Source organism: Metopolophium dirhodum, chromosome 1, assembly GCF_019925205.1.
Source record: "Metopolophium dirhodum isolate CAU chromosome 1, ASM1992520v1, whole genome shotgun sequence".
In the NCBI taxonomy this organism is placed as follows: domain Eukaryota; kingdom Metazoa; phylum Arthropoda; class Insecta; order Hemiptera; family Aphididae; genus Metopolophium; species Metopolophium dirhodum.
The window spans coordinates 50,528,030-50,547,575 of NC_083560.1; the positions used below are offsets into that span (position 1 = coordinate 50,528,030).

The 19,546-nt window shown below is 27.5% G+C and overlaps 1 protein-coding gene across 1 annotated transcript in view; it reads left to right on the top strand.

The window, feature by feature from the left end:
* The first annotated feature begins 286 nt into the window (after positions 1-286).
* The window catches only part of LOC132935766 (alpha-tocopherol transfer protein-like), a 47,218-nt gene continuing 27,958 nt past the window's right edge, over positions 287-19,546 (top strand). The window contains exon 1 of the mRNA XM_061002379.1: positions 287-470. Within this exon, the coding sequence (XP_060858362.1) occupies positions 443-470 (28 nt within the window). The 5' untranslated portion in view covers positions 287-442. The remainder of the gene's footprint in view (positions 471-19,546) is intronic.

The window sequence follows — 19,546 nt, forward strand, 5'->3', positions numbered from 1 at the left end:
GGGATTTTTGAAACACAATTGACAATTAATATACGGCGCGATCGATCGATAAAAAATTCTGTACATTTCCCAAACTTCAGCGAGCCCGTAAGTAGACGTTACTTTTGGGCGATGTAGGGGGGAAGGGGGGGGGGGTAATCTAGAAATACCCCACCCCGCACATTGCAACAGCGAGACGTCGTCGCGTCAGCGCGTCCGGCGTTTGCTCACCGTTTTTTTCTCGTTTTGTTCCCTCTCGTTTTCGTCACGTCTCTCTTTCGTTCTGTCGCGCCGATGACGCGCCGCGCGAAAACGCGCGCCCACCCGCGGCCGAGCGCGCAAAACGTTACGCGCGCGCGCACGCGAACAGTTGCACGAGACCAATATACGCTCACCGCCTTAGACGAACCACATACGACTTCGCTCTCCGACCAAGTGGGCCCGCCAACACGTGCAGCTCGCGATGATTTCACTGGAAAAGATACCGTCGGGTACGTACACAATACACGCACATATACGCACTATTATAATAATAATATTACAATTTTTTAATCAAACCGCGCCGCCGTTTGTATTGCGCACCGGACCATTGTGTGGGCCACATTGTTTTATTATATACCTACGCAATTATTGTAAATAATTAATTATTAGTTACTATAATATATTATTATATAGGTATAATACGTGTACATAATATCATGAGTAGGTACATATAATATTATTGAATTACATCATAATATGTACTTTATTGTGAATTACAATGTACCTACCACAATTTCGCGTTTGTTATCTCTGTATATGTATGCAATGTAATATCTGAATAAATATTACGTACGAAGCCGAATCAAACCACTCGCGACGGACGCTTAGGAGTTATAGGGTAATAATAGACCGTAAGTTGTCAAGAAATTCTTGTTGGAAAAATGGAAATAATTTCCGGCGATAAAACGTAAAAAGGATGAGGGAAACAAATAATTTAGGTACCCATACTTACTAAACACGTGTAGGTAGTAGATACACGATGGTTTACTGTGCTGTAATGTTTATTATTATTATTATTATTATTATTCACGGGCTTCAGTCTTAGTTGCTATACAATTAGTACTCTTTAAACTATATATACATTTAGTGAGGGTGAGCACAGGTAGACGATGCAGTGTTTTTTCGTAGGTCCTGGACACTGTGACTTCAGTGACTAATGGTAAATCCGGCTCTCTACAATATTAGATTATAGAAATATTTTATTGTTATATATCATAAAAAAAAAACAATATCAATTTAGACGAGTAGGGATAAAACGCATTGTGGTTAACTACCACTGCAGGCCCTAACCAAAGCGTTGTATATATGATGACGTACCCAAATTGTACAGTATGAAAACACTTAGCTTACGATTGACTCATAGATTTTATATTTATAAAATATTCTCTTAATTTCCAATTAAAAAATTCTTATAATCCATCCCACAGAAAATATTGTCATGAAATTCATAGAGTGTGAAACATCAACTGCAGCATCCTGTTTCGGGCAACAGGGGAAAATGTTTAAAATCAGAATGACTTATGAGGACTATAGGTGGATTTAGATGCAAGTTTATAGGCTTATAGAACGGGTTTATTATCAACACTGTCGTAATAATATTGTCATGTAGACCAAATATATATTACAATTTACATAATTACAAAGTTTGGTGCGGAGGAGGGAGGGGAAGGTAGTAATTGGCTTAGAATTTAGAGGCGAGCGATATAAACAACACTATATAATTATTAATAATGTTGAAAAATATTAAAAATGTATAACATGTTAGCAGTTGGTGTTCATAATATAATATATATACATGTATATGAAGGTACACATAATAATACATATCATATACAATATATGATTATATGATATAGCACGACGGTGTTTTATATATTTTCATGATAATATACTATATAGGTACTGCAGGGTAGGGATTCGTCATTATAAATTGTTGATGGTATAGTGGATAGACCACTGAATTATTTATCTCGTGAAATATGATAACTGTAGTTTTCCATTGCAATTTTTGTTTTAATATAATATTGACGTGTACAAATTGAATCATGATATATGTAGCCCGAATGCCCGAATGCCCGATAATATTCAATTACTATCGTTTAAACGTATTTCTACATTTCGAACCTAGAAGGCTTGTATCGCTTTATTAGATTTGTTTGTTTTTATGATTAAAAACTATTTCCGATAGTTATAAACTTACTGATATGTTACCTATACACATATTTTGCAACCATACTTTAACTAGGTATAAAATATATTAATATATAGGTATTACATATATTATTGTTATACTACTATAAAATCAAAGTACAGAGTATACCACGCATATTATTATTAAAGCTATTATTGCTAGAATTATTATTCTATTACTACTTAGGTAGGTATAGGCATATTATGCGTAGACGTGTAGTGCGTATAATATATTATGTATTTATTGTGCTGTTCAAGTCGTGTGTGGTGTGTGTCACAACTGTTTATTTCTAAAGTATATAACTACAATTCAAAAACAATAACAAATATTTTTAGTACCTCTTGCACCAATCAATGGCAACTTCTTCAAAAATCAAACATTTAATTGGTGATTAATTTCAATATAATATTAGATACAAACATAGACATTAATAACGCTGAAATACCTATAGGTAATAGACATTAGTGTTATACCTATTATAATTTATAACTTACCTACCTTTTGCGTTTTTTTTTAAACTGTAAGGTAAACTAAAACAAATCTAACTTGTTTATATCGTATTGAATGGAGATGTATGATGTAATTCAATAGAAATTTAAACTAATTTCATTATTAGTATTTATTATTCTATTTGTATAGGAAATACGTTTTAAAATAGGCAACTGTTTTTTTTTTGTCAAGGACATAAAGTGAGAAGTTTCAGTATCCAATACAAATTAACATAATGTGCATAGTACATAACTATAAAAAATATCATTATAATATGTCAATAGTATTTTGATTTGGTTTATACTTAACATTTACATTTATGTGATATCACGTAATGTTACTGATAATGTGAGTTTTCCTCTATTACTCACGATAAACCATAATATATCTAGTATAATATATATAATATATAATATAGTACACTAGCTATGTGTGTCCAATATCAAAAGTGTCATATTATTATGATTAATATATTTTGATAATGTTATATAATAGTATAAAAATAATATTGTAAAATACTTATCTTGTACGATTTTTATTTAAAATATCGTTTTTATATTAAGTACATATTATTTATTAGAATAAATATATTTTAATGATTATATAATATATAAAATACTTAAATACGTAAATGATGACATGAACATTATGTTAAACCAGGAAACGAAACCATTTCAAATTTTAACAGTTACGGTTTCGGTTGTTGAGAACGGTTTTCTACATTTTATTGGTTTTGATTTAGGTTCTAAGATCGGTTTTTCAAATTTTTGGTTTTGGTTTCGGTTTCAAAAAAGGTTTTTTCAATTTATCGGTATCAAGAACGATTTTTTTTAATTTTCGGTTTTGGTTTTTGGAATGGTTTTTGAAAAAAATTTTTTCTTTACCTAATAACTGTAAGCCCGATTTTTACTATCTATTTACTAATAAGGGCTCAACTTGAAGTAATGATTAATGATATTATAAAATATAAATAGAATAATATTCGTATTACCTATTAATATTTCGTAATAATCAGTTATAGCATCGGTATTCAAATAAAATATTTTCTTCGCGTAAAAATTCAAGTTTTAACTAGAATTATAAATAATATAAGTAATAAACTTTATAAAATTCGAAGAAACCGATATTAGTTTTAAATTTCAATCGGTTTATCAATATGGTTTCGGTTTAGGTTTTGTAAACGGTTTTTAAGATTTAAGGTTTCAGTTACGGTTTATTAACCGGTGTTTTAAATCTTTTGGTTTCGGTTCCGGTTCCGGTGTTGAAATATAAAAAAACCGCGGTTTTAACTGGTTTTTCAGAAAAACGTTTAAACTGGTTTCGATTCCTGTGTTAAGCTTCTTATTTTAATATAAGCTCCTGCTACCCGGATTCAATAATAAAAATCGTTTAAAATAGTGTCCTTATTACCTGGTTACCACCTGGGTCTACCTGTTATAAATATAAAATTTTAGTGGTCTAATTACCAAAAACTTTTTTTGGAAAAAGGTCTATTTTGTCCTGTTTCCTGGGCGTCTTGCCTAGCAAGCTCATCTCAAGTCTTAACTTTACAACTTAATATTTATATTAATAAATTATTGAAAATATTCTACATATTATGAGTATCTTATAATAAAATTTTACATTTATAACAGGTAGACCCGGTGGTAATCAGGACACTATTTTAAACGATTTTTTACTATTGAATCCGGGTAACAGGAGCTTATATTAAAATAAGAAGCGTAGGCACCTACATTAAAATCCAGAAAACGAACTTGTATTCAAAAGAATTATATTCTTAATGAAATAAAAAAATATAAAAACAGAAAAAAAACACCCGGTTTCAATTTGTGAAATCTGTATCGAATGATTTAAAAAATTGTTGAATTTTCAAGTAAATAAAAAAATAAAACTTAAAATTATTTTATATTTATTCAAAAAAAAAAAAATTTAATTATATAGGTAGTTACAGTAATTAATAAATGTGAGATATTTATAATATTTATAATAATTTTTTTGAATATTCGTATATTTTTGTTTTTACATTTGTGGCCCAATCTCTGGGTACCCTTTAAAAATATTCATTTAATTTGAAATATAATTATTAATACTAATAAAATGTAAGCAAATAGTGTATATACAAGACAGGTACCTATATAAGATTGGACACAATTACCGACGCATGACATATCGTTAGAAAATAAGTATATTGAGCGCCGAAGGCGAAACTAAGAGGAATAGAGCCATCGATACAGTGTAATTTAAATAATTTCTCATTGTTAGTTTAAAATAAACGAAGCGGATACGAGGGGAGTACGCTCAAAAGGGCAAAGTAACCCCTCGTAGCCCCGCGATTCAAATACACAAAAAAAAGGTAAAGTTAAGGCTAGTTTAATTTATTTTGAAATTGGCTATATACAAATCAAAAAGAACCTATAAGAAATAAAATAATATGGCACTATATTCAGTATATAGTTTGGTAAGTATAATACATTTTATCGGCATAGGTATATATTACAGTGAAATAAATGGTTATTATTAGACATTAAGTTACATTTTGTAGGTAATAATATGTATTATATTTTTCCACGGAAAACATATTCCGAGAAAATCATAACAGGGAGCACTCAAAAAGTCAAAAATACAACACCTAGTGCAGGGAAATATTATCTAGCTATTCTTTGGATCACTATAATTAATGACAGCTGATAGTATATTGAAACACAAGTTATAGGATATTAATATTACACTGCAAATACAGTTTGAATGTATATTAACAAACGTGTACTTTTGGACGATCGTCGATCACTGAACCGGAATACAAAATTTAAGTGGTTAAGTAGTTACCTACCATTAATTTATTTGACAACGAAACGAACCTTAAGAGGACGCTACACCCGCATGCGTTGTCTCCGGTCTCCGCGTCTTACAAACGAATAACATAGCATATTATACGTTTTGAATAATCCATTTGACTTAGTTATGATTAATATTTGAGTGAATTGACCTTATTATCAAATTTAATAATAAGAATAGTAGGAATGTTATAGACTTTTTTAGATTTTAATTTTAAAGCGAGTTATGGTCTTTTTAAAATGTACAAACCATATTTTACAATTTTAAAATAATTAACTCAAACATGCTTAGTTTTAATGTGGCATGGATTTTAGGAGCATGTTATAAGGTTAATGTTTTACTACTGTAACACCACTCACGTGCGTAAAATGTACAACTATATAAGTATAATATAATACAAATCGTTTACCGCATCTTCCACTTTCCACTACCTAACTCTCTTGTTAAATATAGCCAGCACAAAGAATTATGTAGAGAAAAATATTTAAAAAAAAATAAAAAAATGTTCTAAGTACTTGGTTTAAAGACTAAATATATTTCAAAAAACTTTTACGTATTTGTAAACAAAAATATCGATATAAAAAAATCACAGATATTCTGTTTTTTTCTAAATTACTATTCTAAGAATTTAGAATAATTAGAATTCAAATATATAATATAATATTAATTATTATAATGTTATTTAAAATTAAAATGACTCGTTAAAATGATATGTAGGTATAGATAGCTGGTAATCTGGTAGGTATAGTCGGTATAAGTAAAAAATAATAATTAAATAAAAATTATCCGAAAAAGTCCGAAAAAGTCCGAACTGTTTATAAATGTATAAAGTATATATAATATAATGTAGGTATATAATATATATATATTACCTATTGAATTTTGAGCTTCGATAATTTATTAGAATAACTAAAACAAATTTTGTTTAAAATAATGCTGTCTTACATGATTTGTTTTTTTTCGTACTGTTTTCCTGGAGTGTACGCATTCATCTAAAAGTAATAATAAGATATTAAAAATATTGACATTTCAGAATTTGATTGATGTGTTATTGGACATTTTGGAGTAACATTTAATTATACATTTATACATAAATTTATCAAAAAAAAAACCATAATATAAGACAGCATTATTTTAAACAAAATTTGTTTTAGTAACCATAATATTAACTCCGTTTAGAATCTTATAATATCTTAATTATTTCCTGAACTCGTAGAACATAATAATATTTTCCTTCGTACTATTTGTTTGTCGTTAGGTGGTTATAATATTTCAAAAGAGTTTCCATCGAATAAATATGTCGTAAAATGTAATTTAAAACGCCATTGCTTATTTTTATTTGAAACTTTAAATAAAAGTCACGTTAACACGTCACAATATGAGTAATATACGAACATTAAAACGGACAATGATACAAAAAGTTGACGAAACCCTACTTTTACTTTCCAACACTAGGTACCTACATAAATGACGGTGTAGCTTTAATTTTATTGTACAATAAAAATACCGAGTATATGAACAATTAAGGAAGGTGGTCATAAGGCAAAAATCATCAAAACAAGAATTGCAACAACAATTAATTATCAATCACTGTAATCGATATATAGGTACCTAGGTAAATATTTTAACTGCGTAAATGTTATACAAAGTATTTACTACTATTTCATATAATGTTTTATAAATATTTCACAGGTGTATTATAATAAAAATATCTTAATCTTAAATGCCTTCATATTTTAAATAAGAAACATTTTTTTTTTAGAACAATGAAAGATTTCTAATTTATGATTTATGATATTATGAGTCATTTAATTGTGACATGGATCGTTGGTTTGTATAATGTTCTTAAGATGCTTATTTCATATGAATATTTCTCGGTTTCTAAAAAGTTATTTTTATAAACTAGTAAGTCTAGGTGTCATTTGTTCTCACATTGATAAGTGGTTGAGATATAGTTGACAATGACAACAGTACAACAATTATTCCACCAAATTGTAAACATTGAATAATAATGAAAAAAAATTACATTACAATTAAACGATATACATATAATATATGAGTTGAAAATCAGTCATTGTCTTACACACTTGTGGAACAATAATTGGGCAATTTGTTGTCAATTACTGTTTTTAAACAAAGATATTTAACAGTTTGCTCTCTAGAATTAGTAGAATGTCAAGATAATAATATTATAAATAGCTTCATGCCAGTGTGGATATATTTTATGCTTTTAGTTGTATAAGAAAACAATTTCAATGGAAAAGATATTGACGTGAAATGTAATTAAATGTTTAAAATTATAATGTATTCTCAAAGTCAACTATGTGCCTGGCAACAACAAATTTCGTTTGTTGATAGTAATTTAGTAAATTACTAAATTATTACCTAGGTATTTTGTTATTGTTTTGATTTAAATAACTTGTGCGTATACTTAATATTTATAGAATATACGAATATATTATGGGTACCTACAACCTACATACCTTCAACCTACTTTTTATTTGTATTATTCGTTAATATTCAAATTAGAAACATAGGTAATGTTCAATAACTCGGTGATCGATTCAATTTTAATAAATTATGTAAAATTAATTCAATTCTGATTATTAAATAAGTCTTATAAATAAGAATAATAATATAGGTACACTATAATTTGGCTGATAGAAAAATATTCATGATTTTTTACGAGCAAATAAAACAATCAGTTTTACTGTAGCGATTAACGATGTAACGTAAGCATTAAAAACCGTAGAGCTCGCTCTGCGGTATAGAAGGTTTTGAGTGTATACCTTGTAATTGAGTGAGTCACTGTAATATAGGTACCTATGTGTTATATTTGGATTTAACTATAAATCCTCCTTGTACATAAAAAATAATTCTAAACAGAGTCTGCTTGAAAGTATATTTTAAAAAGGTGGATGAGTGGATTTCGCTCTGCTGTACAGTATGTTATAAGTGGGTCACTGTAATGGATGTTGTTAAATTTGAATTCAATGATATATATCATTGTATAAGAAAAACGATTCTGAGCGAAAACGGGCAGCCAGCCTATGATATTACCAAGTATATTTGATGATATTATTGTGAATAAAGTAATTTATATATAACCTAAATACGTGGAGCCTTGTTTTAAATTTTCAATCCTTAGCCATAAAAGTTAAACATTTTATACATTTTTAACTACAAAATAATTAATAAATTATAAATTTGATAAATGTTGTCAAAATTTGAACTTTAAATGCTTATAAAAAAAAATTGTGCATATGTATTTTTAATATTTTTCAACTGCTATTAGAACGATATATCAGGAGCCTTATATTAAAATTTCACGCTTTTTTACAAATAAAATTTTATTGATATTTATAGAAAAAAAAACTAAAAAATTGAAAACTGACAATGGCCGTAAACAGCTCAAAAAGAAAAATATTTTCAAAATTGTATGGTGTATAGAAAATGCTAATATAAAAATTCAGTCAAAATTTCATGTCCCTACGGTCATTTGTTTTAGAGTTACACCAAAAACCAAAATCGATTTTCTCGAAAACAGATTTTGCGTAAAAATTCCCGTTTTTCCTTAATTTTTCTTTTGTTTTTCACGTCGCTTTTGAAAACTACTGGGAAATTTTTACTTTTGACCCCCCCAAAGTACCAACTAGATTCACTTTCCTATCAGAAAAGTTACTATTGAAGAAAATCCAAGCACTTTTACTGTCCTAAAAGGTGATGACAGACACAAAAATAAAAAAAATAAATAAAAAAAAAAACACACATCATTCTAAAATCAATATTACATTCATCGCTTCGCTCAGAATCTAAAAAAACTATAAGAGTCGAACATATTTCTGCAAATAGCTCAAAAAGATCTTAAACATTCAAACAATTTTATGATGTGTCTAGAAAATGTTAATATAACATTTATATTAACATTTTGAAATGAATTATAAAATATATTTGGTAAACATTTCAAGTCTATTTTCATGGTCAGTACATCATTTTTGAATTACAACAAAGTAACCAAATCTCGATTACGCCGTAAACTGGTTTTGTGTAAAATGTGAATATTCCCGCGGATTAGAATTAATAATTGTGGATACCCACAGTTCTTACAGAAATATATATATGCATATAAATTATTTTTCATTGCCATAATAATATATATTGCGTATTCAAATTTAACACATCTATAACAGTAACATTTTTACTTTTGACCACTCCCCTCAAAGTACCTACCAACTAAATATAATTTGCTACCAGAATACACACAAAGCTGAAGATAGAAGCATTTTCACTGCCACTGAAAGTGGCGTCAGAAACAAAAAAAAATACCCATCATTATAAAACTAATTAATTCACTTACATATAATTACAGTTATTAATTAATATTTATACAGTATTAGATATATATTGTATTATTGAGTTATTAAAAAATTATTAGTTTTTAAAGACATATGAAAGGATTTATTTTGCACAATAAAAATGTATAGATGAGCAAGAATCAATTAAACTGTTACCAAGTCCATTACACATGAACTCAATGTTTTATTATTTATATTATTCAAGACAATTTGCAGTTTGTGGCATTTTCATCAGTGTTTTTGCTGAATCAATATTAAAATTTTTAGAAATCGATATGTATGTCTGATAAAAAAAAAATATACAGAATAAATAAAATAATGATTTCAGTAGGATATATTGGGTATTGCAGTTTATGTATTATTATTACGCTACCATTATATTTTCAAATGGGTATTATATTCATGTTATACATTTCATAATTAACTTAACGATATAGTCTTACTAAATGTTAATAAAATAAATTGATTTTAATCATGAACTATATATATGTAATATACATTATAGTTCATGGTATGTACAATGTATTTTTTTTTACATTGGTAAACACAATCACAGATCATTTGAAAAATATGATATTGATATATTAAATACAAAATACAGTGTTAACCACAACAAAATAGTTTCGAAATTATAATTATTCAGTAACGAAAATATCTAACCAATTAAGTATAAAATAATTATACAGTCATATTTAATAGAACCATATTTGATTACAATAAGTACCTACCTACTATTTTAGTCTGCATTATTGTAAGCGACAAAAACGTATATAATAATAATACATGATATAATAACTACTGTATAGGTATATTATTTGAAAATAACTGTGGTAACTGGTAAGTGGCAACATCTCCCCACCGACTTTAAATAAAAAAAAAAAATGAAAGGCACAAAATTATTTTGGTGTACAAGGTGGCAGACTAATGGATAAATCTGGCACTGATTCATTGATCTCGAAATAATAATACATTATAGCCATACAAATTACAAATATGTAATATACAATGTAATTGAAATGTATACTGGTCAAATCAAATTTCGAGCGTGTAGTTAATCAGTTATAACTTATAATTATTATTTGGAGTTCAGATGGTGGAGCGGAATAACACAGGTGTGCGACGTCGCTTAAATATTGGTCTAATACCTATTCCGCTCATAAAAACTTTAAATAATTATAACAGTTATAAGTTATAACTCTTTTTAAATTTAGTGTTTATATTATGCACCATAATCTATTCTTGAAATATTAAATTTAAAATGTATGTTATATTTCAAAAAACTAAATTCCTTAAATAAATTGAGTACATTAAGTATAAAATATACTATAGTATATTTATATTATAATTAAGTATTCATAAATCTATTTAATATTATTATTATACATTTTTTCAACTTATTTATTTTATCTCGTTGATTTTAATAGTATGTATTAATTAATAATATTTAATGTTTTTGAATTTGTATGTCTAATAACTATAGTTATTAAATCAAGTAGGTATAATTATATATATTTATAAACCTAGTTCACTTACTGTAGATGTAGTATATTATACTTAATGTCAAACTCATTCGTTACAAAGTGTCGACCGACGTCTTTTCTTAATACTTTTGGAAATTAATAAGTGATAAACTGCAATAACTGTTAAAAAAATCACCTGATATTATTTTACTGACCGTATAACGTTAAGAATGTCGATAGCTTGTAGGCTGAAGTAGTAATTTTCAAGGAAATTCTCGTACCTCTGAGGAATATAATTTCGAAATGTTTAAATAATTAATATTATAATGGGTACGATATGGTTATAGATTTCTTGTGTATGAAAAGTTCGATGAGGCATAGGCAACTAAAACTACAACATGTTAATTGCATACATAATACCCCTTATTAGCATCAGTTATTATCCAAAATGTATTATTATAATATTATGTTTCAATTATATAATATACCATCCATCAACTTCCTACTATTCCTTCGAATGAGTAATTTATATAAAACAATTTTTTAGCTTACAGAAAACAGAAAAGCCATTTTGACAACGCGTTTGCAATATATAAGGCAAATAACTGAATATTATGCCTAGTAAATGCATAAAATATTTTGAATAAATAATGACGAAATTAACCATGTCCTTCGAAACGTTCAATATATTTTACCTATTATTCATTATTTTTATTATTTTGTATATTAAATTAAACGAAATACTTTTTGTGTATAAATGTCGATTTAGTATTAAATTATGGATTCTGTAATTTTGAAACAATTCAATGATCGATGTAGTTAAGTTCTAAATACTTACATAATGTATTATTCCACACACTATCGGTAAACTCGTTGGTAGACAATACTACTATGTTATTATTTTTCATTTTAACGTATCGATTTTTTTTTAAAGGCTTTCCGAATAATATGTTTCGTCGGACGTATTTTTTATGTCTGAGTTTTTTATTTGTTGGCAATTGCTATAAACCTATAAAAATATCTAAACTCATTTTCCACGCGTTTCTGTAAATTTATTATCTCGGAGCAGACTGTGCTGCATTTTTCGTGTATATATATAACTGTATTCTATAAGTATATTCGTATTATACCCTAGTCAATAGCAGCACTATATTGGAATGACATTTTCAATACATATATTAATATTAACATTTAGATATTTTTTGAAAAAAATATTATATGTTATATAATGCATATTTGCCTTTGTATGCAGTGTGGAGTTGGTAAATTAATAAATAATAAATGTTTTATTTTTTTTAAACTAAAGTTATTTTTAGATTCTGAGCGAAGCGATGAATGTATTGATTTTACAATGATGTGTGTGTTTTTTTTATATTTATTATTAGGGTTCGGATTTGAAGGCAATCAATTTTTTTTTTTAATTTTTTAATTTTTTTGTCTGTCATCACCTTTTAGGACAGTAAAAGTACTTGGATTTTCTTCAACAGTAACTTTTCTGATAGGAAAGTGAATCTAGTTGGTACTTTGAGGGGTCAAAAATAAAAATCTCAGTCCCAATAGTTTTCAAAACCGTGAAAAACAAAAGAAAAATTAAGGAAAAATAGGATTTTTTACGCGAAATCTGTTTTTGAGAAAATTGATTTTGGTTTTTGGTAAAACTCTAAAACAAATGACCGTACATGATATTTTGACTGAATATTAATATTAGCATTATCTATACACCATAACATTTTCCAAATATTTTACTTATTTTAAACTGTTTATGGACATTTTCGATTTCCATTTTTTTTAGTTTTTTTTTCTAAATAAAAATCAATAAAAATTTATTTGTTGGGTAAAAAAGGTTGAAAATTTAATAGAAGGCTCCTAGTATATTGTTTCAAAAGCAGAGGAAAGAAATTAAAAACACATGGTTACAATTTATTTTTATAAGCATTTAAAATTCAAATATTGACAAAATACATAAAAATGTTTTTTCTATTCTAAGATTTTAAAATTTAATACAAAATTCTTCAAAAGTATGTCTACCTTTATCAAGAAAAAAAAAGGTGGATAAGTGGATGTCGCTCTGCTGTACAGTATGTTATAAGTGGGTCACTGTAATGGATGTTGTTAAATTTGAATTCAATGACATAATATCATTGTATAAGAAAAACGATTCTAAGCGAAAACGGTCAGTCAGCCTATGATATTACCAAGTATATTTGATGATATTATTGTGAATAAAGTAATTTATATATAACCTATTTATGTGGAGCCTTGTTTTAAATTTTCAATCCTTAGCCATTAAAGTTAAACATTTTATACATTTTTAACCACAAAATAATTAATAAATTATAAATTTGATAAATGTTGTCAACATTTGAACTTTAAATGCTTATAAATAAAAACTGTGACTAAGGATTTTTAATTTTTTTCATCTGCCTTTGAAACAATAACCTAGGAGCCTTCCTAACCGAAAACAGATTTTGCGTAAAAATTCCCGTTTTCCTTAATTTTTCTTTTGTTTTTCACGTCGCTTTTGAAAACTACTGGGAAATTTTTACTTTTGACCCCCCAAAGTACCAATTAGATTCACTTTCCTATCAGAAAAGTTACTGTTGAAGAAAATCCAAGCACTTTTACTGTCCTAAAAGATGATGACAGACACAAAAATAAAAAAATTAAAAAAAAAACACACATCATTGTAAAATCAATACATTCATCGCTTCGCTCAGAATCTAAAATGTCTATAAGAATGTCAAATTAAATTTTTATGAGCGTTTAAAATTCATATGTTTACAACATTTGATATTCACTCGATTTCTCATGTAACGATTTTATTTTATTGTAATTAAAAAACGAACGACTGTAGATACTTGAAAATTTCACTGAGTGTTTATATTAGCATTTTCTATACACCATATAATTTTGAAAATATTTTGACTCTTTTTGAGCTGTTTACGGACATTGTCAGTTTTAAATTTTTTTAGTTTTTTTTTTCTATAAATATCAATAAAATTGTATTTGTTGGATAAAAAAGCGTGAACATTTAATGCAAGGCTCCTGATATGTTGTTACAATAGTAGTTAAAAAATATTAAAAATACACATGCACAATTTTTTTTATAAGCATTTAAGTTCAAATGTTGACAAAATTTATCAAATTTAAAATTTAATAATTATTTTGTAGTTCAAAATTTATAAAATGTTCAACTTTTATAGCTAAGGATTGAAAATTTAAAACAAGGCTCCACGTAAATAGGTAAATATATAAATTACTTTATTCACAATAATATCATCAAATATACTTTGGTTTGGGATTTTCATTTTTGATTCTAATAAACGGTTGATTCTATAAACCAGTGATCTCATTAAAGGCTCGGTCAAACAGAGAGCGGGCTGCCATGGTCTACGGGTACGCTGATTGCGGTGGGCAGCGGTCGGTTGTATTATTTTACAGTGCCCGCGCGGGCAGACCGCTTTCTGTTTGACTGAGCCTTAAGCGGAACCCACTGTATATAAATTACTTTATTCGTAATCATATCATCAAATATGCTTGGTAATATCATAAGCTGACTGACCGTTTTTCTTATAAAATTATATTATATAATTGAGTTCAAATTTAACACCATACATTACAGTGACCCACTTGTAACCTACTGTACAGCAGAGCGATATCCACTTACCCACCTTTTTATTCATATCTATATATTCCAAACAGCAAACTTGCTTTTTGATATTAGCAAGCGAACTGAATAGCGAAATAAGAAATGTAGGTTCAGGCTTAAGCCGTAGTCATTCAGGTACCTATTTGACAATATATTTTATTCTGCAAAAGTTATATTTTACTTTTTAGTGTTTGGTTATACATTTTTTAAATCGATATATTTTCCAGCGATTAACATATTATACAAATAATATAAAAAATAAAAACATACCAAGAATTAATAATTATTTCTAGTAACACTAAATTATTACTGTGTATGTTAACGCATTAACACTAATTATATAATTTTACAGGAACATATACTTTAACTTCAAAGTGTTTTGAATATAAGTGACATATACCATTAAAATTGTAATTTTTGTTGTTATTATCGTCCATATAGTCAAAACATATACTTAAAACTTAAAATCCTTGGCTAATAATTATTAGGCATTTAATTTTGTTTCCAGTGAATAATGAAAAATGAAACCTTGCAATAATATGCTTAAAATCGTATACTTACCCACTTGTATAATCATATTATATAATTTACTGTAACGTATTATACTAATAAATACTTTAACAGTCATACATATAAATATATATGAAGAAATTTTAATAATCGTGTACTGTGTTGTTTAGGTTTCATTAATAGGTATCAAACTATTTAACTATTTTCTCTCTCGACTGAGTCCTATAATAATATAGTTCATACCTACCATATCATATGGGAATATAGATAATAATCTAAAAAATATGATAGATTCAATATTGAAACCTTGTAAATTGATATTTAATTAACATATTAAATACAAGTACCTACCTATATTATTATTTATTTTAATATGTAATACATGTATAATAGGTATATAATATTATACATAGGTACTTGTGTATCATTGTAAAATATACAGTATGCTTTTTTTGGAATTTTGAAATTCTGCAGTCCATATTATTACTATATACGGTTCACGTAATTTTTGTTTCCAATAAAATACGGTCCGGGAATATGTTGTCTACGTATAATTTTTTCTGGCGGATTGCGGAAAAACTTGAACTTTTTCCAGATTTATACAGTTCATTTGAATACACATTTATTCCAATAAATTCTATGGTCCACATGATGCCAGTCCGATCATTTACGAGTGGTCTCCCGACGAAAACAATTTTCACTCTTTTTTTAATTTTTAATTTAAATCATTGAGTATGTATACTTTTGTATGTACTCAGGTATTATATATGTTTCCGTAATGATGTCAATTCAGAAAATAACTACATTTCCTATAGGGAATGTCCAAAATTCCTCGAGTCAAAGTGTATCGTATATTATGACAATGCCGTAGCTATTATATTATATAATTATAATAATTATGTTTAAACATTGCCTAGGAATTGTTTAAATCGTCTAAAGGATTGCAGACAATGTTGTATAGTTAGTTTTATGTTTTACGTTTCTATGTCATTTTTACGCTAAATTATAATTTTAATTAAAAAAATAAATTATAATTTATAATCTTCAACGAGATATAGAATCTGAGCTCGATTGGCTCGTTCCATGCGCACACCGTAGGCATAACTATATATTATTATGTCCAATTACGTATTATGAAATTCGTGATACAAAAGGAGGTAACTCTGCAGCAAACGGTGGGTTTAGTTATTATCACTCAATCACTGGACAACAATGATTTCAAAAATGTAATTGCAAAATGAAACTAACAAGCCTGCTTGTTGTGCATTGTGCTAGAAATATAGCATAGCATAAACTCAAAATGTCAGTATTTTGCCAAGGCACTTATAGCATATAAAAATAAATTTGAAAGATAATTAATTTAGTCGTATAAATTTGGTTTGTATGATAACATTTGCCACTTTATATTATCAAATTATCTTTAGCGTATCAGCCATTGATCATCATGCCTAATCAATATTCATATTTTTAGAAAGCATTTCAAATAACATTTCATAATTTTATTAGGCATTGCCGAAAATCACTATACCTAAAAAATAATATAAATTTTTATATAAAATAGGCAATTTCATTTTGCTCAGTCATTTATTTTATCATCATTGTCTGTAACATCATATGCCTAAAGTATATTTTTTATAATGTGCACTTAAATATGTAATATGTCAATTTAAAAATGTTTAGATGCTCATCACACCAGTGGATGACATAATATATATGTATTACCTACAACTTAAATCTTAATGTTTTACGAAGCTGTTTCTAAAATGATCATTTGACGTGCTACATCAATGCATTGTTCTTCTAAATTCTTGCATTCAGCATGCAGTATTATAATTTATAGCATACGTAGTTTTTATTCTATTCAAGTGAATTTTTACCAGTTTTGGTCTTCGTTTTCACTTAAAAACATATAAATTAATCCTTCTCATTTAAAAAATTTCGTTCATGGTTTGATGTTTGAATATAGAGCGTAATATTATTATGTTTATATAATTATATATTTCTATGTAATTACTTATATATATACATATATATTTGGTGCTGTGCCGCTATGGCGCCTAAAATCTAATGGAAATATGACAAAGTTGACGTAAGCTGATGACGTTTTCATATAATATTAGAAAATAATCGCCATAATGATGTAATATAAACACTATGGAGAAATAAATCTTGTCCAGTCGGGATATGGGTTTTATAATTAACGAATCAAAAACAGAGTACAATAGCTAATGGTACACCACTCGCCCATTTAGAATGATTTGACAATCGGACCATACGCCTTTGAACAGGTTAATGATTTTATCTTAGGAGTAAATATAAATTATAAAAACGATATGCACAACGAAGTTAAACATAGGATCAAATCGGCCAATCAAGAATATTTTTCACTGAATAAGTTGCGAAGTCTAAGAATAATATCAAGAGAGACGAAGGAAAAATTGAGGTACTATAGCTTATTACGTCCAATATGCCCCTACCGTCTGTGAAACGTAGTCGACAACTTAAGGAGATTAGGAGAAATGTATTATCATCGAGTGGAAGGTACTTAGGAAAATATATGGACCTGTGAGAAATCATTTAAGTGGGGATTTAAAAAGGAGAAAAAACATCAACATTGAATCTTTATGTAATAAACCAGCAAAAATTAAATGTCTTGTGAAAGCAATGGTATAATATCATTGAATAAGAAAAACGATTCTGAGTGAAGACGGTCAGTCAGTATACGATAATACTAAGTATATTTAATGATACTATTGTGAATAAAGTAATTTATATATAACCTATTAGATGGAACCTTATTTTAAAACCTTTTTTCCAAGCTATAAAAGCTGAACATTTTATACATTTTTAACTACAAATTAATTATTACATTTTAAATTTAACAAATTTTGTCAAAATTCGAACTTTGAATGCTTATAAAAAAAATTATGCATTTGATTTTTTGATATTTTTCAACTGCTATAGTAACAATATATCTGGAGTTAAATTTTCACGCTTTTTTATACAATAAATAAAATTTTATTGACAATTATAGAAAAAAAAATTAAAAAATTAAAAACTGAAAATGTCTGTTAACAGCTCAAAACGAGTCAAAATATTTTCAAAGTTTTATGGTGTATAGAAAATGAAAAAATAAACAACCAGTGAATATTTCATGTATATACGGTCATTTTTTTAAAGTTACACTAAAAACCAAAATCGATTTTGTCAAAAACCAACTGAGCTTTTAAATGTTGACCTCCTCAATGCACCAACTAAATTCATTTTCCCATCGAACAAGATACTGTTGAAGAAAATCGAAGCAGTGTAACTGCCCCAACCCGTTATGAAACAAAAAAAATATATAAACATAATAATTTATTAATTAACATAATATATTTATTAGCTGCTCTCACACATTCAGATTCTTCTTCGAATTCTTCAATTATAGATTTCAGTTCATTGAGATGTGTACAATAGTATTTTACTGCATTAATCCATGTACCCCAACGTGTAATTATTGGTCTAGGTGGATTTGGCAATTCTGGACATTTTTCTTTCAGAACTGCGATTCTCTTAGGACATTTTAAAAATGTCTTTTTCATTTCAGAAATTAACTGGTCTACATTTTTATAATATGCTCGTACTTCTTCACAGACGTTATGACATGCATGAGCCAAACAAGTTAAATGAATAATATTCGGGTACAAAGTTTGAATTGTACTACCCGCTTTCTTCATATAAGGAGCCGCGTCAGATATAAAAAGCAAAATATTGTCGTATTTTACATTAGTTGGCCACAATATATGCATTGCTTTGTTAAATAGCTGGGTAATTGTACTACTATTTACCTTATCTAAATAGTCTGTGTGAAGAAGATACAAATTTTCAGGACTTTCTGGTTGTAGAATTCCAACTATTATGTTAGCCACGTTTCGGCGTTCTGAATCTGTGGTTTCGTCAATACACACCCATATTTTATGTTCACCTACAGCTTCACGAATTTTCGACAAAACCTCTTCATAGCATTTATCAAAGTATCCTTTTCGTAATGTCG